The 25,173-nt window shown below is 39.7% G+C and overlaps 1 protein-coding gene and 1 long non-coding RNA gene across 3 annotated transcripts in view; one reads left to right on the forward strand and one right to left on the reverse strand.

Annotated features, from left to right (window-relative positions):
- Positions 1–1,570: 1,570 nt before the first annotated feature.
- Positions 1,571–25,173, forward strand: part of STEAP4 (STEAP4 metalloreductase) — a 33,131-nt gene continuing 9,528 nt past the window's right edge. The window contains exon 1 of one of the 2 annotated variants that reach the window (XM_038175392.2): positions 1,571–1,662. Coding sequence is in view for 1 of the 2 variants with exons in the window: in XM_005017893.5 (XP_005017950.2) it covers positions 12,433–12,588 (156 nt within the window). In the remaining variant the exon portion in view is untranslated. Of the gene's footprint in view, positions 1,663–12,432; positions 12,589–25,173 lie in introns of those variants that run through there. The other variant, XM_005017893.5, reaches the window with a different exon arrangement.
- Positions 9,832–14,990, reverse strand: LOC110352390 (uncharacterized). Its single transcript, XR_003495206.3, has 3 exons — positions 14,616–14,990; positions 12,413–12,556; positions 9,832–12,249 (listed from the first exon to the last, which is right to left on the reverse strand). It is a non-coding gene; the product is annotated as an uncharacterized lncRNA (long non-coding RNA).

Consider the following 25,173-nt stretch of genomic DNA (forward strand, 5'->3'; position numbering starts at 1 on the left):
GTCACCCATTCAGAGCACACGGGTGCTGCAGAAAAGGCCACGATATACAACCAGAGGGAAGAAATCTGTCTGAGGATTCTCTGCCAATGCTCTTAGCTCTCACTTCACTGTACCAAAAAGTGGGGGTTTCATAGCCATTAGGAAAGTTTGGTAGCCTGCTCCCCAACTTAGAATATCCCCAGACAACTGGGGGATGCACAAATATATCCTGTGTCCAGGCCTCTGTCATCTACTCCCTCTCTCCCACAGACACCTGAAAAAGTAGTTGCATTTAAGACAAGACTGAGGGACACCTCCTGGACACAAACCCTGGGAATGAGCTTTAAGTTTTTGAAATGATTTAAGAAAATGGCACTGAATTTATCTTTGCTTTCTTTTGCAGTTGTTTCAAACTCATCTAGACAGGAGCAAATAAAAAGTCAATGGTGATGGAAGAGGATGGTTTGTGGTCTACCCCAGCATGTTCCCTCTTCTCCATTTGAATCCTGACCTTTTCCCTTGCAGGGCAGGCCTGGACCAGCCGGAGGCCAAACTGGAACACAAAGCTCAAGTCTGGAAGGAACGCTTTCCCATAAAGCAGGTTGTTAGAAAACCCAAATGTGCCCTCATTATTATGAGACCTATTTTCATTCTTTTTTTGTGTCAGTGAGGTTCCTCTGAATAGATAAGCTACAGGACTCAGTAGGAAAGTGAAGAATTCTGTAAGTTCTTTTTAACATTTACTTTCTATCTAGGAGATTTTACTTTGCCCTCTTGTCAGAACATGGCTTGGTCAACTGCATGTAGCGTACAATGAAAGAATAAGTTTTCAGACCGTACATGCCAACCCAGAACACAGGAACCCCTCTTCTCCCCTTGAGTCTCTCCTAAGGTTGATGAAATCCTTGGCTAAGACTTCTTTGCTGCCTCAAAGTCATAGATGAGGCATGAAATTCCACTGGGCAGAGCCCTACAGCCCCATAAGTGTGGCGTTACCTTTGCTAGTAAGAGGTCACAACCTTTACATTATGTCTGCAAAGCCGTAGAGCTAGGGCATGTCAGGCTGGCTGTGTCTTGGCCTTCCTGGAGCTTTGTTTCAGCCAGATGAGTTATAACAGCAATTATTTACCTGCCAGGTGAATATTACCTAATTCCTTTAATTTTTTTTTAGCTTTGTAGGGTTGTGTATTAAAATGCCTACTGCTATAGTACTGTTGAGATTTCAGTACATAATAGTAGAGGAGTAGTAGCTATTTTGTGTAGAGGCAGCTATGAGCCTAGACTAAAACTAGTATAGTACAAGCAATGGATGATAGCAGAGGTTTTGAAAGTGTGGAAACAGAATGGAAACAGAGGCTCATGGGCTATAAACAAATCAGTAATGATCAATTATTGGTCATTAAGCCTTTTACGGAGAGGCCTGTAAAACTGGCTTTGAAGATAAAGGGAACAAAGAACAAATGTGCAAAATGTACTATATATAGTATATTTAGATATAAAGTGGAATTGTGGACCAATGAAAAAAGAGCAACGTGCTAGGAAATGTATAAAAATAGCCCCAAGCAGATCCTGCAGTAGGGAGGAAGAAACCCTCAGCAAGATCATACTTCTCCCAGTGAAGGACTCAGTACACTAACAGCTCACCATAACTCTTTCTCCTGCTTCTTGAAGAACAACAGAAGGGTGAGCATAATACTGGAGAAAGTAATAGAGATGAGAAATATGGTGTGTACCACTTTCAGTGGTATCATGAGTGGGAGTAAGCTATAATAATTGGGACTGCTGATTTAATCAAAATGGAACCCCAAAAAAATAATAACACTTTGACTAGATCGCTAATACTTTAATTACTTTTTGGATTGATATATATGTGTTTTTTTAGCCCATGTAAATTGCATGTTGTGTTTTGTTTGGTACCCTGATCAAGAAGCTTGGCTGTAATTGTGGATGCAACAAAAAAAAAAAAAAAAAAAAAAAAAAAGTTGTTTTTCCTAGGAGAGTGTGGTCTGCATGATGAAAAAAAAAATACAAAGTACATGAGACAGAGGTTGAAGTATGAGTTAGTGCTAAACCAAGCATATTATCTACGGGAGACAGAGATTTCAGAGAAACAGTTCAGTTGTGCCTATTGCTTGGAAAAATAAATAAAGGCTCCTTGGTTTAGAGAAGATGAACACTTTTTATTCTGACAGCTCTGTTTTCCCATTAGTAGCTTCTCATGGCATCACCATCAGACTGTTGACAGAAATGTGGTTTTGTAAGTATTAATTTCTAGAGGGGGTGGCTCTGTCCCTTAGGCCATAATTTTTGTCACAATAGAAGCAGCTTTTCACATTGCTAAAATTAGTCTTTCAGTTGACTTTGCTAGCAGAAATATGACAAATGCTTCTGAAAATTCTTATTAAGCAAATTTCATGGAGATATTTATTGTAACTTCCTGACATTCTTAAAAAATAGAAAGCAAAACACAGAGTACTCCTCTGGGGTATATGCACATATATTTAAATAACTTCTCACAAAAATAACAGGATGAGAGAGAATGGTCAAGATGACAACAGCTGTACCATAATACATGCTAGTGTATCCAATTCCATTACTATCATCTCACACATTCTGCCTGAACTTTCTACCTTTTTACCTTTTGATTTTTCTAAATATCAAAGAAGTGGGCTGGGGGGCTGGAGGACAGAAGGCTCAATAGAACTGGGAAGAAAGTGTCCTTCTTTTACACATTCTCTTAAGGTTGCTGTCAGCATATTTCCCGAGCACAACTGCCTGTGAAATACTACTTGTGAAACCTGAAAGTCTGCATCTTTACTTTTTCTGGGAGACCTCCAATTCCCCCTTCATTGGGTTATCTGTAAACATTACCTCCAGGAAAATAATCTTAATGTGTCTGGGATACCATCTGAGAGAGAAAAGCCCACAGTTAGTAGCAAGAGTACTTTTAAAAAGCTGAAAGGACAAATAAAAGCTAGAAGAAAGAGGAGCAGAGCACGGTCAGAGCTGTGAGGTCAGTAAAATGAAAGTGTTAAGGGAAAAGACTGTGAGGACAGAATATTTGTTCTTCTGCAAAGAAAAGCAAGACCTTTTGTAAGTATGGTATAAAAAAAACCAGCTCACAGTCATTTCTGAGGAGCTCAGACTCATCCTTTCCAGTGTTATTATTCTCTCTCTCAAAAAAAAAAAAAAAAATGTTCTTCATGTTCTCAATATACATGAAGACAGCTGAGCACCAGCCTTGCAGGCAGCCAAGGTACTCTGGGCTATGAGAGAGGAAAGAGATGGTGGCATGATGGGATACTCACCCTTGGATCAATCTCATCTTTGAACCTACTCTCCAACTGACACCATTAGCACAGGCTAAATTTGCTCTGTATACAACTTTCTTCACCACATAACCTTGGCAAGTGCCACCTGGTTTCTTTAAAGAACTGATTAATGACCTTACTTTCATTTAACTTGAGCCACACTGCTCAGGTCCTGCTCACCAAATGAGATAAGTTGTCCAAACACTGGTCCTACCCAGTGAAACTAGAGCCTTGCATCATTCAATTGACTTATTCTTCTGTCTTCTGCCTGGTGGCCAAGCATAGCAATGATGGCCAGATACAAAAATCCCTTGAATAAAACTACTGAGGAGTCTGGGAAATCTGACAACACTACAGGCATTCAAGTCCTGTCAGTCAGTGCCAGGCTGGCAACAGAAGTCATTTACTTGCTTAATAACCAATTCACCTTCATGTCCACTTCTTATTGCTCTCTGTCACAATGCAGTACAAATCCTTTATGCCTGATTAATAGTAATGTCATAAATGTATCATTGGACATGAAGTTCTACCCTTCTTAAGCTAGCATGTCTTCAAATATATCAGAGGAATTCCTCCTAGGTGAAATGTTAACTTTTATTTTTGCATGTGTCTGCTGGTTATTCCTCACATGATGATAAAGCTCCTGTTTGCAAAAGGAAAACAGAAAAGGAGGGAAACAAAAATATATTCTGTATGTCTAACTAGCCTACAGAAAAAAAAAAAAAAAAAAAGAGCTTTTCAAGCTCCTCTTGTGCTGGATGATACTGAGAAATATGTATTAGGTTTATGTCTGGAAAATCTATCTTTACAAGTTGTCAGGAAGGATTAAAGCAGGGCACAAATACTGTGCAGTCACATGCAGTCAGAGCAAGCTTGATGGGGGATTTAGGCATTGCAGAGTTCATAGGAAAGGATTTAAACTAATGTGGTAGTATTCATCAGAATAAGTAAAGAGCATGGACATGAAAATAGAATACAGTTCAGCTGATATGTGATAATTTGTTCAGCTTCTGTGACCTGGTTGTATGTTTGAGTATTTGGGGAGTGGGGGTGATTTTGTCAGCAAATGAACTTTACAAAAACTCTGGCTATGCGAGTGGTGTGATTACCTAGCTGCTGGAGGGAGGTGATCAAAATGCATTTGGGACTTTTGAATTCTTTCTGAGCCCAGCAGATTGACTGGTTGATCTCTTTACATTTTTTATTCTCCTATTATTAGGGTTAATTTTCCTTGCAGCTCATTTTTTCATTAGCTAGACTATAGATGCAAAGACACTAAATAAATAAGAAAAAATAGTCTGGCATGATTACAGGCAGATTTTAAAAACCTTGTTTCCTCTCTTGCTAGCAATTTCAAATTTCAGAATAAGGTTTCATCCCAAATATGGGAAATGAGATGAAATGTTGGTGGTTTTTTTCGAAACTGGAGTTAAAAAATAAATCATCATCCCTGACTCATGGATGTTCACACTAAACTTTTAAGAGAAACACTAGATGCAATGGAATGACTTAGGGGACACATATGGCTTTTAGACCATGAGGATCTATTCAAAGTAGCCTAAGCAGATTTCAACTCAGAGGCATTATGGTCTGCAGATACATCTTTCTTATATTGGTCTTTCTTTTTCTAGTCCCAGTTTGAAATTCTATTGAACATGAATACAAATCCCTAAACATGGCACCCACTGCTGTGAAGTTCAAAGTGTGTTGTCTCTAGCTTTTGGGGACACTCTATATAAATGAATTATTTCCGATATGACACCATCACATTTGTGCAGCTTTCATACCTCCCCACAACCCATTTCAAAATACACCCTTACAGCTCCAGAAATTGTCAGACTCTCAGGCTCTAAGCTTTGCGTTGGACCACTGACTGAAACATTACGATATTCTTTCCCAGATGCTCTTGCTTTGACCATACCTGAATGATATTCTCAGAAGAATTCAATTGCAGGTATTTTGCTTTCTATCCCAGACAAAATCACAGTATAGTTTATCTGTGAAATGCTAGGAAGTTAAAATCCTGCATATTGCTCCACATCAGACAATTACCATATCAAAGACATCTGAGAATGTTTTGGCCTCCTGGTAGGCACTGCCATCATCAGACTGTATTCCCAGAAATCAAGTGAACAATAGTGTCATGTGTTTGTTGTAATTTAGGGAAAGACTAATTAGAAACAAAGCAACAAGCTTGAAGGCAACGGGAACACAGAGTAGCATTCAGAAAGGCATGCACAAAAGCTATTTCTGGATACAAGGTAGCTTTATCTGCTGAAACAGCAAGGAAGGCTGATATCAAATGGTATTATAATTTCAGAAATTGAATTCACTCTGTGAAATTACAAACACCACCTGACCAAAACTTCTTTTATTTAGAATACAAAGACATGATATTTTAGCTGTATGTCTCTTGGGAAATGGCATAAATATGCGTGAGACATCTCACACATATGTATGTGAATGTAGTTCTTTTGCAGATATTAACTTTATAGGCAGGAATCCAAGAAAGCTTTGGCCAAGCAGGAAACAGCAAATGGAAAAAGCTTCAATCATTACCAGCTTCCAGCCTTCCCATGTGTCAATCTCACTTCTGACAACATGAAAAATGATTCCACTTCTCATTCTCCTCACTTCTAAAACACCTTCTCCAGAAGATGATCAAAATGAAGCATGTGTTGTTTATGTAGACAGGCTGAATGATGTTAGTGATTTTTATGGAAGGAAGGAAATGCAAAATGGCTGTCTTCTCCAAAAACTCACCTATTCCCTAGCTTTGAACATCTGATTACATCACAGCTCATCTCTCTGTTTGTATATTTTAGCTTGTGTTTTCACTTGTTGAGCACCTTATGAAATGTTGTTAATCTTGGTCTGCAACTTCAAGAGACCTGTGCTGCTCACCCGCTTGCATGTCCAGTGCTTCTCTCACAGTCTTACAGATTAATGTCTCAGCAAGAAAGAAAACTAGAGCTGTCAAATGTACTAGAGCTTATGTTTAGAAGCACCCTGGATATTCCCGCTCTGTAGAAATTGATAGCAAATATTTGCAGTTGACAGCTTCAACCTAAGCACGTGAAGAAAACTAACCATCACAGTAAAGAGTGTTAAGCAAAGGAAAAGAGAGTTTGTTGGCTTTTTTGAAAGGGAAACATGATTTAATTTGACTCCTAAATGTATTTTTTCCAAACAATTTTCATAGAACAGATTAGAGGTAAAGGAGCATGAAGTTGCTCCAAATTATTTCTAGACACTGATGACACCATTGGGTGGAAACCTCACCAATTTAACAGTGAGACCTGCATCTGTGATTTTTGAAGGGTACAAGAAAAATATTTTTACTGATTATGGGAAAGCTGATCTGAAACCAGCTACTCCTAAACATTACTGTCCCAATTTTACACTTCCAAGAAACTATGTACAGAAATGTCATTATATGGGGCAGAGAATACAGGACAAAGTTCATTTTTAAATCATGCTATTGCATGCCTTATTTTCAGGTAGAAATCCATCCTATTCCAGCATCACTGAGATTTGGGCTAACTAGTGCTTGATGGTGTTTTGTGATTTCTAAGATATAAATCCTGAAAGTTACATAGACTTCCAGGGGAGGCAGATGTCTGAATACTTTTGCAATTTTGGACCTCAGAATAAGCACCTAGCAACAGATTTGTTTTATTATGTCCTCTGATCTGTGAAGGCTGCATATAACAAAGAAAGGCTTTACAATGCTATAGCCAGAACTTTTGTTTCAGATGCTAAAACTTTAAGGTACAATCCCAAGACTATACCTACCCTGCCAAGGAAAACATTAAAAAAAGTATATTTCAAACAGTGATATAACAGAGACTTACAAATATTTATCACCAGCCTAGAGATCACATTTATCAGTAAATTTTCATCAGCCTTTGAGGTGCCCTGGAGTGTCCTGCAGGCACGCTGCCTCCCCTAGGACACTGGGACTGGTTGTCCCAGGGGCAGCATTCCTGGGTCATATGTCCTGGGACTCCCCACTCAGTGTGTGTTTACTGTCTGATGGAGAGTTTGCAGCACAAAATAACAGGCTCTGTGCCTCTTTTCTTCTCTTTCCCTTCTGTTTTTTTGGTTTATTTTGGATTTTTTTTTTAGAAGGTTGTCATTTCTTCCACAATGTCTCTGAGCCTGGAGAAACAAGCTCCTACAAACAACATGCAGCTTTGTAACACCACTGCTCTTTTTAATTTTTTTTTCCTTGAAAAAGGAGCACAGGCAACTGATGATAGGAGACAACAAATATATATATATAAGAGGGGAGAGAAAAGAAAGTAATGGAAGAAAAGAGAGGGTTGAGCACTCAAAAATACATCACGTGGACCCCAGAGGGAGACACAGAGCAAAGCACACCACTCCCAGCAGGCTGCTGGGGGCTGTTGTCCTAAGTAGGGTGCCCTACTTGGCCACAGAAGAGTGAAGACAAGCCCCACAGTCACAGATTTCCTTCTCTTGTGCTCCTTCTTGCTGGTGGCATGGATGGACAGTGTGGCCACAGCCTGGAGCACATCAGCAAGGAGGTCCTGTGATTTACAGGGACTTTGGGTGAAAGAGGCAAAAATGAAGAGGTGAAGGGAAAAGTGGAGCCAGAAAGGCAATGGGAGCGCCAGGAAAGGGAAAGAATCCTGGCACATTCATGCTCCTGTGCACCCAGGTCTCCTGCTTGCCACACACAGGCCACCCACAAAGTAGCCCAAATTGCAACATGGACGTGTGCCTGTCCTCTGTTCCATCACAGGGACAAGGTGGGTTTTCTCACAGGACAAAGATGTCCCACCAGCTGGTGTCCAGGCAGGACACAAGAATGAGGAAACAGAGTCCAAGAGGAGCACAGGTATGCTGAGCACAGCATGGTTTGGAGGCAGACCAGGTGTCACTCGTGCTGAGAGGGACCTGCTACCTGCACATGGAGGTGGAAGTTGGGTAGCAAGGAGATCCCACCTCCAGGTGGGGGCAGAGGTTCTAGTTATTCCCAAGAGTTCTCAGATGCAGAGGAGGTCCTGGCAGAAGACCTTCAGCCCAGACAAACCTCCCAAAGGCAGATTTCTGTAGGGAATGGTATAGGGCTGCGATTATAGCAAAGCCCTTGGCAGTCGCAGAGGAAAGCACACATCAGCACTCTGTATGCCAGACTGCCTGCTCTGAGAAGGGTCCTGGCAGGTCCTGGAGGAGAGAGGTTTGGACCAAGCCCTGTCCGTACCTCCTCCAGGTCCAGGAGGATCTGGCCCCAGCAGAAACCCATGCAGTCCAGACAGAATCAGCCCAGCACTCCCCTCCTGAGCCAGGCCAGGGTGGTGGCAGGGTGCTGAGGCAGAACTTCAGCAGGGACAGAATCCTGGCACATTCATGCTCCTGTGCACCCAGGTCTCCTAAAACAAAAGTTGATTAGCAGCACCCTTCCCTGAAGGACAGGCCAGAGCAGCCCTGACTCTCCCCGTAAATGCTCTGACACCCTGGCCTGGGGCTCATTCCAATCTGAGGCCATTTCTCCTGCCTCAGCATTGCACAGCCCAGGAAGCACCAGCAGCTCCCAGGGCTCCAGCTGATGTCTATGTGGGTGCAATTTGCTTGTCTCTGTATTTCTGTGTCTTCGCACCTGAGGCTGATCTCAACATGCAAATCCTTGTTTCCAGTTCTCTGCAAAATAAGTGCCAGCCCAGCCTGTCAAGTGCCTTCCTGCCACTGAGACGTGGTGCATCCACTTCTGAGGTGGACTTGGACTCTGCAGTAAATTTTCTTGGTATTTTGATGCCTTTTTTCATTGCTTTATTGGACTGAGGAACTGAACAAGGCCTCTCTAAAAGCATAATTCCCTTCTTAAGCTTGTGTTTGCTGAACTTTTGCTTATCGTCAGGTATGCTATGTCAACAAAAATAAATTTGACACACACTATGTTTCTCTGTAGTATGCTTGTCAGAGACAAATAGTAAAAGATAGTAAGGCTATCTCAGGAAAAGGAGAATAATGGTTTGGAATACAAACGCATAGTAAGTGCAAATAAACACATCCTCTCAGGATTCAGTTATTTTGCTGTTTTTCTGTTTTCTGTAAACTCTTTCACTAGATATGGTCTTCATCACAGCCACACTATATAAGATACACCTTATGCTATTTCTAAACACAATTGCTGAACTCAATGTACTTGATCCATGTAAAGGATGTCCCTGGCCTTTTCTTTATACATTTGAATCCTGAAATTATCCACACGCATGCTCTGGAAGATCTTTCTCAGTAGTACATTCAAGTTCACCTCCCTCATGCTTTCAGGCTAAATTTAATCTTGCATTAATGATACACATTGTTTTATGAAGCATATTATCCCCAGTAACTATTGTTACAATAAGAGTGACATGTACAAATCTCTCTCTGGATTTATTTCCATTGTCAAATGCTCTGGAAACCCTGCTTGCAATTTCAAGGTTATATTGAAGCTGTGAGTCACACTTCATATCTGAAAAAAGAAAAAAAAGAAAAAAAAAAAAAAGTAAAACAAGCATTGGGCAGGCTCTATTTGGTAATTGCTTATAATATATAATCAGTTTCAAATATCACTGGCCTTCAGCAAATTAAAATGTATGATTTTGTTTGTTTCCATGCCTAAGATTAAATAATCTTTTTTTTTTCTTTCTCCTGAGCATATTCATACCTAAGTTTTGTTAACTCATAAACTACTGTGACTATTTGTTTTATTCACGGTGTTTAAATGACGACATCAATATATGCCCCCAAATCCTCCATGGATTATTTCCTGTAAAGTCTGAAATGTCTAAATAATTCCTTCTATTTCTCTCTCCTTTTTTTTTTTTTTTTTTCAGTAATTCCATCCCATATCATTGGAAATCTTTGCCTAATGGCAGTCAGAAAATCTTCATTAGGTGTGTATTCATCTACAAAATTCAGCATCCAAATATTGCTGGAGCAGACAAATTGCTGCATATTTTCTGATGATTGACTTGTTGGTGGTTGTTTTTTTTTTTGTTCTAACTTTTCTTCTTTTATATTATTATTTGTGTAACATGGCATTTACAGTCCTGTTTGTCCAGCTTCAGCCCAGAAGCACAGTTTTGTTCCATGGCTGCTCTGAGCCAGTGTTTTTCATCAGATCTAAATGTCATCTGTATAAATCTCACTAACCTGAATGGCATGAAAAATTTATCACTTTTTTTTTCTCAGGTGCCAAATGCAGCCTAAATAAACATCTGAGAAAACAGTGCAGCTCACAAAGGTTTTATGGAAGTTCAGAAACACCTGCTCTTTTCTTTTTCCAAATATGAACACCTGCCAGGAGCCCAGTGATGTACTAAAGGCAGAAAGGTATTTGTCACCGACCATATCTCTGCTTGGCACTGTAACAGTCTTGTTTTGTTCTTTCAGGTCTATCTATGGACAAACAAGAGGTTTCATATGTCTTTTCTATAACTACAAGAACAACTCTAACAGTTCCTCCAGCCATCCCATAGCAATGAGCATATCCTGCTCCTTTTTTAAGCTTGGTCTTGCAATGTGAAGGACTTGCGCAGGTGTGAGAACTGTTGGACAATTCAACTCTTTCGTACATTATTTAATATTCATGAGATCTTGATCCATAAGGAAATGGCTTCAAATTCTTTCTCAGCTTTCTATACTCATATTGTTAAGTAGACTTTAAAAGCTTAGATCACCTTGACTGTCTCTTCTCTTTTTCCATCTATTATATATTTATTTCATATATATATCTTCCAAGGGGTTGGCCTTGTGATTTTAAGTTCTCTGAGTCAACTGTCTTCTTTTGTGTTCCCTTAAGATTTCTTTTAAGTGCATTAAAAGAAAAAGTGCACTTTTTTGGCAGCATGTTAGTTGACATGTGTGCTGAAAATGAATACTATTCTGATTAACCTGATATCATCTCAGTACCTTTTGTTCCTAGAGGAAATTCTGAGCCACTTCGCCCATGCTGTGCACACCTTGCTGACTCTTGCAAGCTCTTCCAAAGTGATATCTTTTCAGATCCTGAATCTTTTCCAGTGGTTCAGGCATCACATGGACTTGTGCTCTTGTTCACATGGCACAACTGATGCTCAAACATGACCTGATTGCCTGATGACAAGAGCTGAAACATGATCTGTTCTCTTCTCTAGAAATCAAACTCTCAAATATAGTTTCTACATCTTTAGTGTAGTCATGGATTCTTCTGATTTTAACTTATTCTTGTCCTTGTTTTTTTTTGGTTACTTCTATGTTTTATGTTCTCTATGACTTCTTATGTTTTCCTAGTTAGTTTCCTGTTAAGTCTTCCAAAATCAAGCTGCTGTAAAAAATATTTATTTAGTTATTTTAACTTTCTTTCTCTTTACTGGCAAGCATTGCTTGCAGATGTTGAAGGCAATGTTATTTAAATTCCCTTCAATTCATTTTCCAAATTTCTCATTTATATAAGAAATCTTAGTGCTAGTGTGATTCTCTGAGTCCCTTTCTACTATTTGCACTATGGTCCTGTCCTGCTGATCTCTTGATGCTTAAGGCATCTGTTTTGAATTATCACAGAATCACATCCCATTCCAAACAGGTGTGTGACATATAGACCTTTGCATCCTACCACAGGCTTATGCCTTAAAGACACATTTCTCAGTAGGTGTCCATCACAGGCTCTGACTCCACAGGATCATTGTAGCTGCCAAAAATATCTAGAGAATCTCAGGAATCAGGTACTTTCAGCCTTCCTCATGCCAAATTCCTTTCATCCTTATGTGACATTCTTACTCTCCCTACCCTAAGCTGCAATGGCCCAGGAGAGCTCTCACGCAAAACAGCAGCTCTCCTTCCAGGCAAATAATTGCTGTTGTGCTTCTACAGCATTCCTGCCTTCTGCAGTTCTCAGGGTAGTCCTCCAAGAGCAGGGGAACGCAGCCAAACCTTTGTGCTGGCTGATAGCCAAGGGGCAAGTCAGTGCCTGTATGAAAAAAAAAAAAAAAAAAAAGCAACCACGGCTTCACCTCAGCTGTAAATACACGGGCTGGGACTTTCCCTGCGACTTTGACGGGAAGTTCTTTCATGCCGCATAGACAGGGCTTGCAACATCCATCCCCTGCTCTCTCCCACCCCCATATGCTCACCCTGGCTTCCACTAGATAAAATGCCAGTGAGGCTGTCAGGGTTTCTGCACTCTGCTCTGGGCAATAGGACCTCTCTGCAGCTCCTCAGGCCAGCTCTTGCTCCAGCACCAACAGCATCTCACCAGCTGGAAGGCACTGGTTTGCCTAGGGGGGAGAGGAGAAGGTTGAGTGCACAGGTGAGTTTTACAGAGATGATCTGCAAATTTCTCTCACTTCTGCAGGTGGGATCAGGAAGCAGGATGTCTGGACTGGTACCCTAAGAAGTTTAGGCGGGCTTGAACTCAACTATCAGTGTACTGATAAAATTTTACCTCAGCTTCTCCCTGCTAGACAAAAAAAAAAAAACACAGGGCTTTGTGTTTACATTACACAACTCCACTAAGAGATGATGTAAGGAAGCACTGAGACATATGGAAGCATTTGTATCTGTAAAGTTAGGGCAACCAGAATTTTGCATTAGTCAATTGGTATTCAGAGAGATTACATATCTGACAAGTTTATTGAATCTTTCACAGGTGTTTGCTAAAGTTAAGGAAGTAGAGAAAGCTTCTGTAAATAAGCTTTGGTCAGTGGGTTTTAAATGACAAATCTGAACAGAGGATTTTCTTTCCTAAACCTAAAGAGCTAAAATTCTGGTTTGAATTTTAGTAACATCTGGAGGTACTCCAAGCAGATTTGATGTACCCCAGATCATAAAATACCCATAATAACAGTTGGAGCTCAGGGTTCTTTTCACTTCTGGATTCACATCTGGATTTCATGTTTTCTCTTCCTGCTCAAGCAGCATACTAATTTTAATCCTGTTTAATATTTTATAAGCAAGGGGCTTCAGTGTTGCAGAAAGAAATGGATTTTTCTTAAACATTGTCTTATGCCAGCACCATGTTATTAATTCAAAGAACATTTGCAGCTGTCAGAACTGTTAGTCAGCTTTGATATAAGAAAATTTCATATCCCCTCTAAATCTGCAAGCATCAACTGTCACTCATGGGATAGGCCAATTTTTATTTTTTTTTTCAGATTGTTAAGGAGACTTTATAAAATAATGAAATTAGTGGAAGATGTAAATTATTTTTTAGATGTGGCTTCCTGAAGTTCCTAGATTTATTAATAGCAATGATTTTGACTAGCAAGAGGTTGTAATAGCAGAGGTAGTACTGTAACTAAATACCAAAATATTCCAGTCATAGAAAAATCAAACATCCCTGTACTTTACCTATCCATATTGGAATTTGCTTACACAATCATGTTAAGCATTTTTCATGTTTGTACAGTTTTAGACAGGTGGCATATTAAAATTATTTCCCTTAGTTAAAGGCAGAAAGCATAACTGGATAAGCAGTCCATTTTGTGTTACAAAATTATTAACAAAGTGTGTTGCCTACATTAGTGTTTTATTTCAGAGTAGGACCTCACTGCAGAAGTGACTCTCCTGCCCTCCATACCACACCTTGTTTTACATTGTGGGGCAGCCTGGGGATGCTCTCAGATGCTCTTGGATGAAATGAAATAATCTCCCCACTAAGAAATTCAGCTCGCAGGGCCACACCACAGCTAGTTCAATGAAAACATTGGCAACATGTCTGGCATGGATATGAGGGGCTCATTCATGCCTGTTGGGCCTCAAATCCATACCTTTTGGGCCTCAATAATGCAGATAGCAGCTGAGACTTTCAGGAAGGGTAATTCAAATCTGTATATTTTAAAGACTCTCTCACTACTTCCTAGACTGCTGTTATTAAAACCTGTTTATTTGGTAACTTCAAGCTTTGAGCCAATTTCTCCCATTCTGTTCTCACTTACAAGGCTAGCAGAGAAAGCTAGCAACATTTTATATTTTGTATGTTCTGCAGTATACTTCATAGATGTTGGCGTTTTGACATCCTTTTTCTATTTGGGTTTTTTATGTACATTAACTCTTTTATATTAACTCTTTATGTATATTTTTTTATGTATATTATTAGTTTTTGAAAGCTGTTTTGAGGGGAAGGTGGGGAGAGATATTTGAATGTCATCTTTACACATACTGATTGCAGATCATATGTTTACTTTTTTGTTCATGCATGCTCAAAAATAAAAAAGAGGTGTTTTTTCTCATTTTAGTTCACTTTTTAGACCCACCTACTCTCTTCTTTTTCAAAATTTCCCCAACATGTATTCTCCTTAGTTAGAGCACAGCCAACAAAACAGTAAGTTCACTTACTTGATGTTGTACACTGGGTGGTGAGAAATGGTTCAGAATAGAAATACACAAATTCAGATTCCCAGCACTTTGTCTCTTCTCCCTTTCTGGGACTCTTTCCGTTGAGGCCTGTCAGCTTCCAGCAACAGGTCTTGGCCTGGTTGGAAACAAGCTTGGCAGACCGGTTCATGTAACATCATTTAGGTCTCGGGTTTTCCTCTTCTTCCTTTTCATTTTTGTTTTTGCTCATTTCCCTGTGGGATATTTTTCCAGGCAGCCAACTACAGCTCTCCTAACTGCTGTGGCCTGGGCACTGTGCTGCAGCCAGGCCGTGGGCGGCAGCCGGTGTGAGCGATGGTTGTATCGGTGCTGCAGGGAAATGTGGAAATGGGAACAGCTGCCAGCCGAAGTGTTAATTACAGGGCTTATGAAGCTGCCTCCTAAACTCACAGTGACTACTAAGCATAGCCCTGCAGACAGAATTGCAAAGGTGTCATCAAGCTGTCTTTTTACTTGGCTAAACCATTGATATGATGCTCTTCTGGCCCTGAGGAAAGCACTGGTGGTGGGCTGGAGGCAGCCCCAGCACTGCTGGCAGGGATCCTCCTGGCTCAGCAAGGTAGAAAACTCCTCCGGGAGATGCAGGGCCCATTACTTGCATTCGTATAGGTGATACTAAGATTAAATCAGGAGTGAGGACTGTTCTCAAGTCTGGGTGATTTACCTCAATGTGTCTTCCCCAGGTGGAACAGCCTCACTAGGACAAATCTAAATGTGGAGAGAAGCCATTTCCATAAGTGACATGATATCCTATAAAAATGAGAATATTAATAAATCTAATACTAATAAATCTCATTTGAATTCTACAACCTGAACTGTGCCAGAGCTTCATATAACTTGGCACTTCAAAGGTGCTTAATTATAATAATCTGCTACAAACTGCTTGATCAATGGTGAAAACAGCTCAGCCATCCACCTCTGACAAGCTACAGCACCTGAGGACTGGGATCAAAGTGTTCCACTGCTGCCTGTCACCAATCCATTAGCCATACCAACTATGTGAGCAGGCTTCTGTAGGCCTATAGATAAACAAGCTTAAAGTGCTAAGAAATTTAGTTGAGAGGTTGACTTCCAAAGAGCAAAACACTTTCTGGTATCATTAGAGCACGAGGAGTGTTTGATGAAGGATGTCTCTGGGGTGGTCCCATGCTACAAGGGGCGTGAAAGCAAGAAATATGTAAAAGAGGACATGAGTACTCACAACAAGTGGGTAATTATGCAATAACCGTAACTGCATAAAATGGTAATACAATAACGACAATGGGTTAATTTAGAAAACCCTATTCCTCATTTTGTATTGCAATTCCTTGCAGGAGCTGCAAGAGAGGGTCACCCTGCGGGAGGGAATTATTTTGTCCAATTAGGCAATTACAAAAGCAGCGTGACACTTTGTTTTGTACCTCCTGGCACACATTCAGCTCACTTTTAACCCAAATTATGCTGAATAGATCTCAGTGACTTCTGGCAGTGTTAGGATCAGTGTATTTTTGTTGATCTCAGAAGTGACTGCATACATATATTTAAGGGAAAAAAATCATAACACCCAGTGGATCTAAATTCTTTCACATGCAAAATTTTTGGAAGATCTGTACAAGGAGAGCAGAAGGTCAATACTTCCCCAATGTAGATCTAGAAGATTTTTTTTTTCATAGATAGCTGTACAGGAAATTGAATTCAAAGCTCTGGGTCACCAACCTGCAGCACTACCAAGTGCAGTCATAGAAGCTCTTTAACAGAAATGAATTCTTAACAGTTGCTATGTAGTAATATTCTCACTCTAATACACAGTTAGAAAAGTGTTTATTTAATGAATTACTTGTTTTAATAAGTCATTGTAAGATTAAGATTGAAGGGTTTTGAGCCAAATTCCCTATCAGCCTAAAAATAAGTTATTTCCTCTGCCCTGGCCTTTGCTTTTCTTCATTTTCTGTTTGAAAAGTGAAGGGCTTTGTGGTATCTAAGTGACCTCGTTGTTACCTCTTCTTTCCTCTTCAACTAAGTTTAATAAGAATGCATAAACTTTTCATTTGCCTGTGCTCCATATTGTGTCTCAAATAGCAACCTTTGCCTTCACTGCAATTGCACAGATAGGGCCAGGTGCTACTTACCTGCACATTACATGGTCTTGGTGTGCAGAACCAAAAGCATAACTTCTGCCTTGACCCCACATATTTCATAGGGATAGGAAAAAGAGATACTCAGAGACTCCGAGTGAGACCCAGGATCGCACAGATAACAGAAACCGAGGTGACCTTTCCGAAGACAGAAGCCTGCTTAACAGGCTGAGATCCCAGGTAAGGTTTGCTGTGACCCTGTGCAGCAGACCGTGGCACAGGATAACTCTGTCCCGTGCTGTACTGCAAGCAATTAGGTGGCAGTGCTGCATTCCCAGATCAGTAGCTGACGTGCAGTACTCTGGCAGAAAGGTTTCAATGCCTGGGTGAGGAGCAGAGGCAATGACCCACGTCTTTGCAAATTCTTCCCCACTTGCCAGGACAGGGAATTAGCAGCTCAGCCATGTGCAAAACCTGAGATGAACTCAAACAGAACTTTGTTAAAAAAGAAAAAAAGAAAAAAAAAATAGATCTTTTCATTTCTCGGTAGAGGACACTGCCATCAATGGCAGTGCAAAGTTTTGACAAATACCATTCCTGTTGTTTTCTTTTATTTACTTATTTTCAAGGCATATTTTTAAGTTTAGGCTTCTCAGCAATTAATTTTCTAACTTCTAAGACAGCCAAGACCACCACCACAGAGGCCTCTATGCTTCAGCAGCCACCTTGCCTGATTTTATCACAGGTATTGTGGAACAATTGGGCTGCAATTGGGCTTTTTTTTCTTCCTGGTTATGCCAATCCAATCCAAAAGTAAGTTAAATGAAAATCAACAATTCCATTAGTGTAACTGGGAAGATTGTTGGGTTTATCATGTACTTGAGCTCACAAGTGTATGGTTTGAACTCTTACTTTTTTGTGTAGTCAGTTGCTTGATGTATCCTGCTGATGGACTGCTAGTAAAAGCTTTCCAAAGAACCAACACCTGTTTAGTCCTCTGTGCCTTTTGACAGACCACAGTAACATAGGATCACAGCTGAAAAGGCAGTGTGTGAGTCTATTAGGAAGTTTGTTATTTTAGCCTGATTTCTGTAGGAAGTCAGATTTCTCTGATTTCTCTGATCATGCTGAGGGGTATGAGTGTATGTATGTTTATATGTGGCCCTCAAATTCTTTTTTACTGATAATTTCAAACAAATATACCAGAAGAGAGGATTTCCTTATGAGTTGTGAAAAAGGCAGTGGAAGACCCCACAGAAGAGTCCTGAAAAATGAGAGACTATGCTTTGACTGTATTCGCTGGAAGACTGAAAATCCACATGAGAAGAAATGTTACAGGAGTGATCTCCTGCAATTGGAAACAGCTTCAATCAGTGCTTGTAATCAGCCAAGAAACACAAATCCCTAGGAAGCCGGGCTTCATTATTTCTAGTGTTACTTCTCTGTGAGACAGAGCTATTTGTTAATGTCTCTAAATAGCAGACAAAAGATGCTCAGAAGAATAGCTTCACTGTGAGGGAAGACAGCTTCCGAGGACACAGCAGGGATTCAGAAGGTGCTTATCATGTGCGGTGGGTCTGAAAATACGTCTTTTGAGGTCTCAGGACATCTCCTGGGCATTACAGCTGGGATAAATCCAGTCCCCCTGCCCTGCACTGCAGGCAGGTTTGCCTCTCCTTGCCCTCTCTCACCTTCTGGTGTTTTATGAAATCTTTTCTTTCTCTTTGCAGTTGGATTAAAGCTTAATACCTATACCCCTCAAAACAGTACAATGGCCCTAAAAAGGCTGAGGAAATTACTAAGGTTATAGCCGGGTCTTATGTGTTTATGGGAGCAGTTGGAGGTGCTGAAATTTCCAGCTCTCTCAGTACTTTGCTATGATTTAGACAACATTAAGCACATCTATACTTCATCTATACTTCATCTATACAACATTAAGCACGCCTATACTTCATCTGGTTGAAGAGCCTCCAGGCAGCTTTAGTGTTCTCCTGATAAAAAGTGAAGATGTGGGAAATGCAATGTCCTCTGTAGGAGGATTTATTGTCTCAAACAATTATTTTTTATCAGCTTTGTCAAAACTTGGATCTCAGGACTTTCTGCTGCGAAGAACAGCAGATATTCATTTGCTTGAAAGAAAATTCATGAATAATTTGCTGTGATATGTTTGTTAGGAGCTATTCTGCTATTTTCTTTATGTATTTAAGTACTGGATTAACCACAGAGGAGTACTTTAGCCACATGTCTTTCAGTTTCAGGTGTTATCAAACAGCAGAAAATGCAGTTTATAATTTAGGGCAGATTTGGTTCTACAACTGTCAGCTTATAAGAAGCAATATTTGTTATAGAGTGCATTCCGTCTCTGTGGGAGTAGTAACATGAAATTTTAAGTAAATGAAATTGCCTCAGAGTAGTGTACATGTCTTTCCAAGGAGAGTTTTTAAATCACATTTCATTTGTTTTCCATGTTACACCAGAATTACTGAATATTATGTATGTGTGAAATACTTCAGAAAGAGACATCCAAAGCTGTGATACTACTTTCTTATGCAAGAAAGAAGTATTAATCATTCTCTTTTTTTTTCCCTGCCATATTTAATAGGTCAATCTATTTAATTTTAGTGTATTAGGGCACTTTTGATCATAGATGGCTCAGGTATCAGGCTTTTAAGACAAAGCAGGATTCTCATTTACCAGAAAAAAAGACAAATGGGAATTCGTCCTACTTGTTAGTACATGAAATAAACAGCTAAGACAATAATGAGAATTAACTCCATTTCTGGGAGAAATTATTTAACTGTGGAGAACTTGGCAGCATTGGAAAGAAAGGACCTAAAAACTACCCAGCAAAAAAGCATAATTCCAAAGAGAAATAAGTGCTCATTTACTTATCTGGTTGAAGTTCACTGCGCCCATCTACAGGTACGCAAGAATTTGAAGGAAACAATGCAAAAAAATTGATACAAAAAATGGCCAGTTCCAGTACATTTGATACTCTTTGTTGTAGGCATTTTTCTTCATCACCACCAGCATGAATGCGTGCTTAGCATGGTGTGAATGTGCCATGGTTAGCACTAATGCAGCCTGCCATTGTTTGAGAAGAATGTACGTTTATCAGTGCTAGGAAAGGATCAGGATCATAGAGGCATCAGGGAAGCAAACCCGATTGAACCTATTTAGTCTGCTCAAGGAGGTCCTCGGGGCAAGTCTGCAGGGCACAGGACTACTACAAAGGGCTTATTTTAACCGGTTTTGTCATAAATGCAATTAGCCAACTCAAGGTCAGCTCACAGTTGCACATCAAGATTAAGATGTGTAATCACATCAAGTCTGATGGTGTGCTGGGCTTTCTCTCCATACTGCTGATGCAAATCTGGTTTCAAAGTGTTTCAGGGAAGACAATCTCTGAATCTCTTGGTGAAGGGAGTTTCAACACACTCAGCCTCACCTGTGTGGTTCAAAATATCTAAGTTCTTGAAACCATGCAGTGAACTTAATGTTTTCAAGTTCCTCATGATCAGGGAAATAGAGAGATTTGGCTGAAAAAGACCTTTAGCAAAGGCCTGAGGACTTAAATACATGGATGCTGTGTGAGAAATTCAACTGATCTTTGTGCTAATAAAATGAGACATATGGGGAAAAAACAAACAAACAAAAAAAAAAAAAAAAAAAAAAAAAAAAAACAGACAAATCCTCATAGTTAAAAGAACAGTGAAGTCAAGACAAGATGTAAGAAGTCAGGCCAGCAGCTTAAAACAAGTTCTACAGGAGGGGCAATGTGTGAATCCAAGCTGTTTATCCCAGATGTCCTGGTTTCACCACTGGATAAGAACTGTTAAACACCAAAGGTTAGGAAACCCAAGGGAAGAATTAACTTGGTTTTGCAGCAGAATACTGTTGGAGTTCAGCTGTTCTATAAGGAAGCTGTGAAAGCTTCTAATAAGCTCCAAAGTGTTTCCCAATAGCTATAGGAAGGAAGGAAAAAAAAAAGCAAAAAAAAAAAAAGCTTGTTTCTGAAGAGACAAGAGATGAATCTACCCCCAGCATATTATATAATTAGATAGATGTGTTACATCAAGACCTCTATTTGCCTCCAAAATTTTGTACTAGAACAAGAGGCAAGCTGCTCCAGAGAGGCCATTCTCAAGACTGCTACTGTAAATTATTTGTGTAGTGTAACAGAGTCCCTGCTGTTATTTACAAGGAAACAGCAGTCAAAATATTTAATTTACATAGAAAGAAAACCTTTGATTCTTCACTTTTTAAAGTTACACTCCCATAATAATTGTTTCATATATAATCTTCATGACCACCTTCAGAGCTATGTTTTTTACAATGAGCTTAGAAAGAAAAGCAAGCATAAAAAAAAAAAGGATCAGTGTTGTACATCTTGAGATTAGAAGATTAGATCCTTTGGTGGACAACACCATAACCTTCCTCCATCACAGCTGTGCTAGTCATTAACTTTCTTCTTACTCTACTTATTAACCTTTCTTTTGTACAGCTATGGATCAAACTCCCGGCAATACTTTGGCCATTAATCTCCTCATAGTCTTTATATCCCACTTGATTATCTAAACTTTTGCCCTGAATCAAAAGATAAAAGAATATAGGCCTAGTAAAAGACTTTGGAAAATTGTAGAGGGGGAAATAAAGAGGTTCTGTCACAGCTGAGAGCTACAATGGTCCACTAGACAAGATCAATTGCTCAAAAACGGACTTGTTCACCTAACAGAATAATAAGTAGATAATACTAATTCAGAAGGTGGGCAGGTGATGTTCCATGAGAAGTAGAATCTGAGAGGGAAAATGAGGTCTGAACACTTGACACCTGCCTAAAGATACTGCATTAAAAGCTGAGACAAATATTTGCAATGCAGAGGGATTACAGGAAGACAGCCACATAGCTGAAGCTGTGAGATCTTCAGAAACTTAAAACACCAAAAAAAAAAAAAAAAAAAAAAAAAAAAAAGCATACAGAAATCAAAATCTATGTACAAACATAGAGCGGTACTGATATGCTGATAAGATTTGAAATACCTAAAAGTTTTTCAAATTTCTCATTTTGAAGCACAAAATGAGAAGTAATTAGAAAGGTACTAGGTATTAGAACACTGTAAAAACATAAGCTGTCAAAGGAAAATCAAGGAAAGGATTTATCCAGCTGAGAACAAGCTATTAACTAATGACTCCAGGAAAGCCAACTCTGCAATGCCTCTTTTGCTCTACACCAGCAGTAAGAGATGGGAATTCAAGAGATGAAGTGGGGGGGAGAAAAAATTTTTTAAAAATAGACCAGGTTTAGGTGAGGTAAATGGTTTGCAATCAGTGAGGCTGATGGAATTCACCTTAAATTGTCCATGGAATAACTGAAGCATTTCCACAGCCATTAATAACTATCCTTAAGACCTGTATGGAAGAGGTAAAGTTTTGAAAGACTGGAAAGGCAAGAATAACAACTATCCTGAGAAGTAAGAAGAAACAGGAGATACAGAATTATGGCCCAATCCATTTAAGTACAATTCTCAAACAAATAGAGAAAGCAAATAGAAGATAAGAAAGAAATGGTTTTTAGGCACATGGATTAATCGAGAAGAAATCATTTGAAACCCACCCACCCACCTTTTACAACAGGATAACAGGTCTTGTGAATCACAAAGGCTATACAGTTTGATGTGACTGACACTTTTATTATGGAATAAACTAATATAAGGTAAGGTTCTGCAGAACTAGCAAAAGCAGCATTTCCAGTCTTTCAGTTAATCATCTTCAAAATGGAAGGCTACATTTGCTGCAGTTATACTGGGGGTCTCTCCTGGATAATGTCCTGTTCTGGAATTTCATTAAATAGCACAGATGTTGGAATAGACAGTATGCTTATTAAAGCTGACAATCTGACAAAGCTGAAAAGGCCTGCAAACACATGAGATGATAGGCTTAGAAATCAAAATGATCCTGACAAACTGAAGCTACAGTCTGAAAAAAAATATGGTGCTGTCTAACAGGGCCAAGTGCACAATACAGCACTGAGTCAGAAAATAAAAATAAAACACTATGCAAATCAATTGGCTTGGGAGCAGCCCTGCATTAAAGGGTTGGATGTTACAGGATGTGTTACATTAGTATTTCAGTTCTGATCAGAAGTGCGCTGTTGAAGCAAATCATTAATTATCAAGCTTTGTTTTACACCACAGATTGTTCCTGGAGGGTAGGAAATGTGATTCCTCTCCACAAAAAATGAACCAGTAGATATGCTTTAGGTGCACCCCAATGTGCTGCAGCTGCTGATGGGTACTCAGGCTGCCGTGCTGGACCAAAGCTAGTCCAAGGTGGAAGTTTCTGACACATGGACAGAGTGAACATCAGGTGCTCAGCACCAGCTGTTTCACCACATCTTGCTTCCTGCTGCCACACACTACTCGCTGAAGCACACATAGCCATCGCCAGCTGGCTGTGAATCAGCTACGTCTTGTGAATAAGACAAATGTGACAGTGGGACAATGTGTTGTCTGTGAGGCAAGCAAAGCAATCCTTTCCAACTGGTGAGATCCCAGCAAGAGTACTGCATTCAGTTTCAGCACCATGCTTTTAATTACCAGTCGGAGCAGTTTAGCCCAGGAAGATCAGACGAAAGGCAGGAGAAAGATCACCACTCTCTGAAGCATGAGGTGCAGGGAAGGATCTAGGGTTGTTTTATCTCGAGAAGAATGGGGGGAAATGGTAACAGCTTTTGTGTCCAACATTGGCTGCTGCAAAGAGGAGAGGGATAAATCGACACCTCTGTCGACTGTGGAGGAGGCAATATAGATTGCACACAAGAAAATCTGCTGAGTAGTACGGCCAGTGAGGCAGCAAGAAGCGACAAAGACTGCCAGAGCCACATGGGAACGTTTTACAAACAGGTTAGACAAGCATCTGTCAGACTTGGTTTAAACATAGTTCATGCTGCCTTAGGGAGGGAGATGGGCTAGATAATCTCTTGAAATCACTCCCAGAGATATTTGTTTTGCTTCTTTTTGAATGTAAATAGTAAAATTTATCTTTCCTGCTTCTTTCATCTTGTCTCTCTACCTTTTGAATCATTCCACTGATCTCCTGTCTGCCATTTCATGTTATATCTGTCTGATCTTTCCATTCTCCATCCCAGTCTGCCTCAGTCCCATCTCTGCTTTTCCACTTTGGGCATTGTTTTTCATCTGTGGTAATGAGTGCTTCTGATAGGAATTCCCTCTATTTTCTCACTCACAAATCAACATGCCTATCTCCATTCAAATTCCTACATAAATGAAGTATTCACATATAATTGCCGAACTAAACATCGTATCTTCATTCAGTTCCTCTAGTGTTTATGCAGCAGATATTTAATGACAGTATTGCATGGTTAGCCCTTTTGTTCTTTCAGTGCTTCCTGTCATCACTGACCAAGTGGCAATCAGCTCAGATATCACCACCATTTTCATTAAAAATAGGATAATTCCCTGTATAGAAATACAGCAATGGAGAAGAGCAAGGGCACAGTTATCAATAAGAAGTTTACTTGGATTATCTTTGAAATAACAAAAAGCATCATTAGCTGGCTAATGTTATGAGGATGTACAAAAGCAAAAATATTATATATGGATACAAAGCTCTGTGGCTTTTTCTGAGGTAATATATGGGTACATATATGAAAGAACAGAGAATGACTGTTATTTGTTTCTTTGCCTGTATTTCTGTTTTCCCCTGGCACTTTGAGAGTGCCCAGAACATGGGCACAGAGCAGACCCTGCTGCCATCAGCTCCTTAATGAGACCCCGGGATCAGCCTCCTGGCTGAGCTCTCAGACACCAGACTAGCATTGTGTCCTTTAGAATGTACTTCTTCACCACATCTTTCACACTGATGTAGGGCAATAAAACACCTTTTTCTATAGCAAATTAATATCTTCTCTCATTGTAGCTACCACTGTCATGGACTCTGTGAGGCCATTTTCCTTGTTTTAGCTTTACCTACCAAGTTGTCATCAGAGGCTGCATTTTGTTCAAATAAACACAGCAAACCCAAAATTTATCTGTGTACTATGTACTCATAACCTAGTGCCAAGATTAACCTCCAGAAGTCCACTGCAAAGCCCATAGCCCTTTCAGTTCAACAGCAGCCAGCTGGCACAAACTCATGTTCAAGAAGGTTAAAAATTAATTATAATAATAATGGAGAAAATTGATTCAATTCCCTTATTTGTTAAAAGAATGCACAATCCAGACAGCCTGCAATTTAAAAGCAGTATTCCCTTGTCTTACATGTCATTTTCAGATGTAGCAGATGCACTAATTAATATCTACTTTACAATATACTTTATTTGTTAAGCATATCATTCATGACCATTTATTTCTGGTATATAATGTGTACTATCATAACAACTATAGACATCCCCATAATAAGTAGTTCTTAATAAGAAAAGAAGGAAACTCTGCTTACTTTATTCA

The sequence above is a fragment of the Anas platyrhynchos genome, chromosome 2 (assembly GCF_047663525.1).
Source record: "Anas platyrhynchos isolate ZD024472 breed Pekin duck chromosome 2, IASCAAS_PekinDuck_T2T, whole genome shotgun sequence".
Taxonomy (NCBI): domain Eukaryota; kingdom Metazoa; phylum Chordata; class Aves; order Anseriformes; family Anatidae; genus Anas; species Anas platyrhynchos.